The sequence below is a fragment of the Haliotis rufescens genome, unplaced genomic scaffold (genome assembly GCF_023055435.1).
Source record: "Haliotis rufescens isolate VD_foot unplaced genomic scaffold, xgHalRufe1.0.p SCAF_3, whole genome shotgun sequence".
Taxonomy (NCBI): domain Eukaryota; kingdom Metazoa; phylum Mollusca; class Gastropoda; order Lepetellida; family Haliotidae; genus Haliotis; species Haliotis rufescens.
Window position 1 is genome coordinate 716,812 of NW_025964001.1, and position 4,804 is coordinate 721,615.

At 45.4% G+C, this 4,804-nt stretch overlaps 1 protein-coding gene across 1 annotated transcript; it reads right to left on the minus strand.

Annotated features, from left to right (window-relative positions):
• Nucleotides 1-2,870: 2,870 nt before the first annotated feature.
• On the minus strand, nucleotides 2,871-4,485 carry LOC124140717. The gene has a single exon (XM_046508419.2). The coding sequence runs from the start codon at nucleotides 4,070-4,072 to the stop codon at nucleotides 3,119-3,121; it is 954 nt and encodes a 317-aa protein (XP_046364375.2). The 5' UTR covers nucleotides 4,073-4,485; the 3' UTR covers nucleotides 2,871-3,118.
• Between the last annotated feature and the right edge of the window lie 319 nt (nucleotides 4,486-4,804).

The window sequence follows — 4,804 nt, forward strand, 5'->3', positions numbered from 1 at the left end:
ACGTCATCACCACACACGTCTCCACACACGTTGACACGTGTCCTCACACGTCATCACCACACACGTCTCCACATGTCTACACACGACATCACACAAGTTGACACATGTCCTCACACGTCATCACCACACACGTCTCCACACACGTTGACACATGTCCTCACACGTCATCACACACGTGTACACACGTCGTCACACTCGTCGCCACACACGTCTCCACACACGTTGACACATGTCCTCACACGTCATCACACACGTGTACACACGTCGTCACACTCGTCGCCACACACGTCTCCACACACGTTGACACGTGTCCTCACACGTCATCACCACACACGTCTCCACACACGTTGACACGTGTCCTCACACGTCATCACCACACACGTCTCCACACACGTTGACACGTGTCCTCACACGTCATCACACACGTCTCCACATGTCCACACACGACATCACACAAGTTGACACATGTCCTCACACGTCATCACCACACACGTCTCCACACACGTTGACACATGTCCTCACACGTCATCACACACGTGTACACACGTCGTCACACTCGTCGCCACACACGTCTCCACACACGTTGACACATGTCCTCACACGTCATCACACACGTGTACACACGTCGTCACACTCGTCGCCACACACGTCTCCACACACGTTGACACATGTCCTCACACGTCATCACACACGTGCACACTCTTCGCCGCATGTCCACACACACATCATCACACTCGTCGCCATTAATGTCTACACACGTGAACACACGTCCCCACATGTCCAAACACGTCACCACACACGTCCACACATGTCAACTTACACGTAGTCATACGTCAACATACATCACCACACACGTCACCACACACGTCACCACATACGTCACCACATACGATAACGCATAGAATGCAAAAACCGAAATGGAAAATCTCTGAATACGTCGCTTATGGGATCTATTTTTGTGGCCTAATGAATCTATAATCTATGATTACGAATGTAACTAATATATACCATCACGCCTATAACGAATATATACCATCACGGGTATAACGAATATATACCATCACGGGTATAACTTATACATACGTTCACGGGTATAACTAATATAAATCATCAGGGGTATAACTAATATATACCATCACGGGTGTAACTAAGATATACCATCACGGGTAAAACGAATATATACCATCACGGGTATAACGAATATATACCATCACTGGTATAACCAATATATACCATCACGGGTATAACCAATATATACCATCACGGGTACAACCAATATATACCATCACGGGTAAAACCAATATATACCATCACGGGTATAACTAATATATACCATCACGGGTATAACCAATATATACCATCACGGGTATAACAATATATACCATCACGGGTAAAATCAATATATACCATCACGGGTATAACTAATATATACCATCACGGGTATGACTAAGATATGCCATCACAGGTATAACGAATATATACCATCACGGGTATCGAATATATACTATCACGGGTATAACTAACCAACGTGTCTCATTCCTACCTTCAATGTTGTGACCCCTGGAAATCCGGGGTAGAATAGGTCTTCAGCAACCCATGCTTGCCGTAAAAGGCGACTATGCTTGTTTTAAGAGGCGACTAACGGGATCGGGTGGTATGCCCAATTGTATCCCAATTGCGTCGATCGATGCTCATGACATCAATCACTGGATTGTCTGGTCCACACTCGATTATTTACAGACCGCCGTCATATAGTTGGAATATTGCTAAGTGCGGCGTTACACAACAAACAAAACAACTAACGCCAACACCGGGTATATTCAAATATACGGACACTTCATATGACATTCATTTTATTATCTCCCAATGTTGCTAGGGGGCACGGGTGGCCCAGTCGTCTAAGGCGCCGCGATTCGCTGTGCAGAGTTGCGTCCCTTAGGCACGCCAGAAACCTATGATTGTGGGTTCGAATCCCGGTTCGCCCCGATTATGTTTCAAGGTTTGTCAGCACCAAAGTGGTAAACGTCTGAGACCTGCATCACTTCGGGCTTTCCTCCCACATTAAGCTGACACGCCGTGATATAACAGGAATAATGTTAAAAGCGGCGTTAAACCCAACTCACTCACTCACCCAATGTTGCTGGTGCTGACCCAGTGTCACGTTGAAGCTAAAATGTCAGTGATCGCAGACACCTTCATCGGTGTCCTTAAATAGACCACACCACCTCTGTTTTTTAATCCACACCCAGTGTTGAGTGTTCCTTGTTAAGGAAATGTGTCAGGAAAAACATGTATGATGAAAGAGTCTACCACCACATCGTGAGTCACTGTGTCAGCATGTTGTACTTAAGCGATGTATCCGTATAAGGCGGAAGTAGCAGAATAGATATCACACACTGACACACATGTTCACGGAGTCTATAGAGTGTGTGAAGATATGTTATTGGTGTGAAAACACACTCTGATTTGAGATTTCATTTAGAAAGTAAACATTATCTTCAAATTCTGTCTTGAGAAAAAATCTATAAATGTATTTGTTACATTCAGTTTTAAGATCTCCTTTTCACAAATCCATAAACATATTTGTTGTTTGGTCTTGAGTGAGTATGTTTTACGCCGCTTTTAGCAATATTCCAGCAATATCACGGCGGGGGACACCATAAATGGGTTTCACACATTGTACCCATGTCGGGAATCGAACCCGGGTCTTCGACGTGAAGAGCGAACGCTTTAACCACTAGGCTACCCGACTGCCTTGGTCTTGAGATCACATCAAATGGTAATCAACGTATATGTCGTCACATAAGGTCTTGGTATCTCCAGAGTTAGTTGTCCTTGAGATGTACATGAAGTAAAGATAACTTTGTGAGTCGATCTGCGAGTCGATTCTCCATGGACATTAATTTAATCAACAAATAAAAAAACACAAAGTGAAAACTCGCTTATACGAATTTAACGAACTCGATAAAAGTACGAAGTAACATGTGATCATGTCAAAGCATCCTTATCGCCGTTGGGGTAAAATATCGGCACTCCGCTTGTCTCGAACAAATAACACATTCTCGGTGGTTCCCACGACTTCGAGTTCCACTCCAACTCCGCCTATCTTTCCTCACAATCAGTTGGAGATGGAGTAGAGGCGGACAGGATATTTCAGTTGTTTGAAAGAAGTCGGCTGACCATAGTTGGTCTCCCAGCTTTGCGGCCGATGCATATCGTTAATACACTTCCGGCGTTCTATTACCCGCCGTAATCTGTTCTCCTTCCTCATCGTCAATATTCTTGGGGAAACACTGACGTCATGGACGGACGTGGAAATGTTGTCGACCAGATTCGGCACGTCCCAGCTCTGCTTAATGTCTTCCCACGTCATCCATGAGGTAGTCCCAGGATCCCCACGATAGCCAATCGTGTGGTACGTCTTGGGGAGGGCGCAGGGGAAATGGTGGCATTTCTGCTTAGATTTCAACGGGTTGTATGTACACCGATGGCCGCTTCTTTGTCGTCTGGTGCTGCTGTGACGTCTGCTGCATGGAATGTCGGGTAAGGTCACACTTGACCTTTGACTATAGGTACAACAAGACGCCATTTCACTATAACGTGGTGTATAACTCTTTTCCAGGTCCAAGTCTCGTAGTTCATCCTCCACGCTCTGAATGCCCTTATCCAATTTTGAAGTTTTGGTTTTGAGTTCCTGGGTCAGAGACTCCACATCCATCTCCAGCTTTCTTTCGGCAGCCTTGTTCCACTTGCGGACCTTCTTGACAGGATGTTCGCCAAAATTTGGAAGCATTTTGGGAGGCATTTTGGGCAACTCAGTTCTTCTGTCGCCCCCTTTCACTTTTACCATCCCCCAGGAGTCGTCACCGTCTTCGGGGGAGCTGTCGCTTGACACGTGACCGCTTCGTTCACTCGTGGCACTTGATTTAAAGCTACCATGTTTGACGGGAGGGTGTGGATCACCGCCGTCACCGTCTCGATTGTGTCCTGAAAATGGAGTCGTCGTTGTAGACGGTTGTTGCCTCAGTAAAGTTTCTCCCCGCCCCACCGATACTTCACCTGATTGATCCATCTTTTGTTCCGCCGTCTAAGTGCCCAGTCAATTTCTTATCAGCTCTTTACATTATCGAACACGGGACGCCATCGAACTGTAGATATCCGCTTGTACTGTTATCAACACATTTCAATAGTATCAGGCGCCATGTTGTTTAAGGCCTCAAGACCAAATCACTCTCCCTCTCCCGACGAGAGCCCGCGTACCTATTGACCAAATCACACTACCTTCACTTGCCACCACGGGTCGATTATGTAAATATAGAACACGAAACCAGACTCACTGCATGACGACAGTCAAGTGGCAGGAATAATAGCGCTGGGTTTATCTTGCCACAGTTTTGATCATGATTTATTATAACGCCTAGTGAAAGAGTACAAGAGACTTAAGTCCACACAATGAGCTATTGCTAGACTACCAATACTCTCACCGAGGACGGAGAACGATTGGCAGGTAGTGATCTTATTTCTCTCCTATTTACTGTATGTAATCCCCGCTAGGCTGTGACAGCCCGTCTGTACTTTATGATATAGAGTGTACACTTGATATATAATGAAAATAATTTACACATTCATAGACATATTGTGAACGTAAATATGTATTATGATCCTGTCTAATGTGAAACAATTTCTCTGAAGGTAATAGAACGTAGCCTAGTGGGTAAAGCGACGGCTAGTCTCGCCGAAGTTACGGGTTCGATTCCCAACAGGGTGATACAGAGTGAAACATTATGGTGTTCTTCCTTGACAC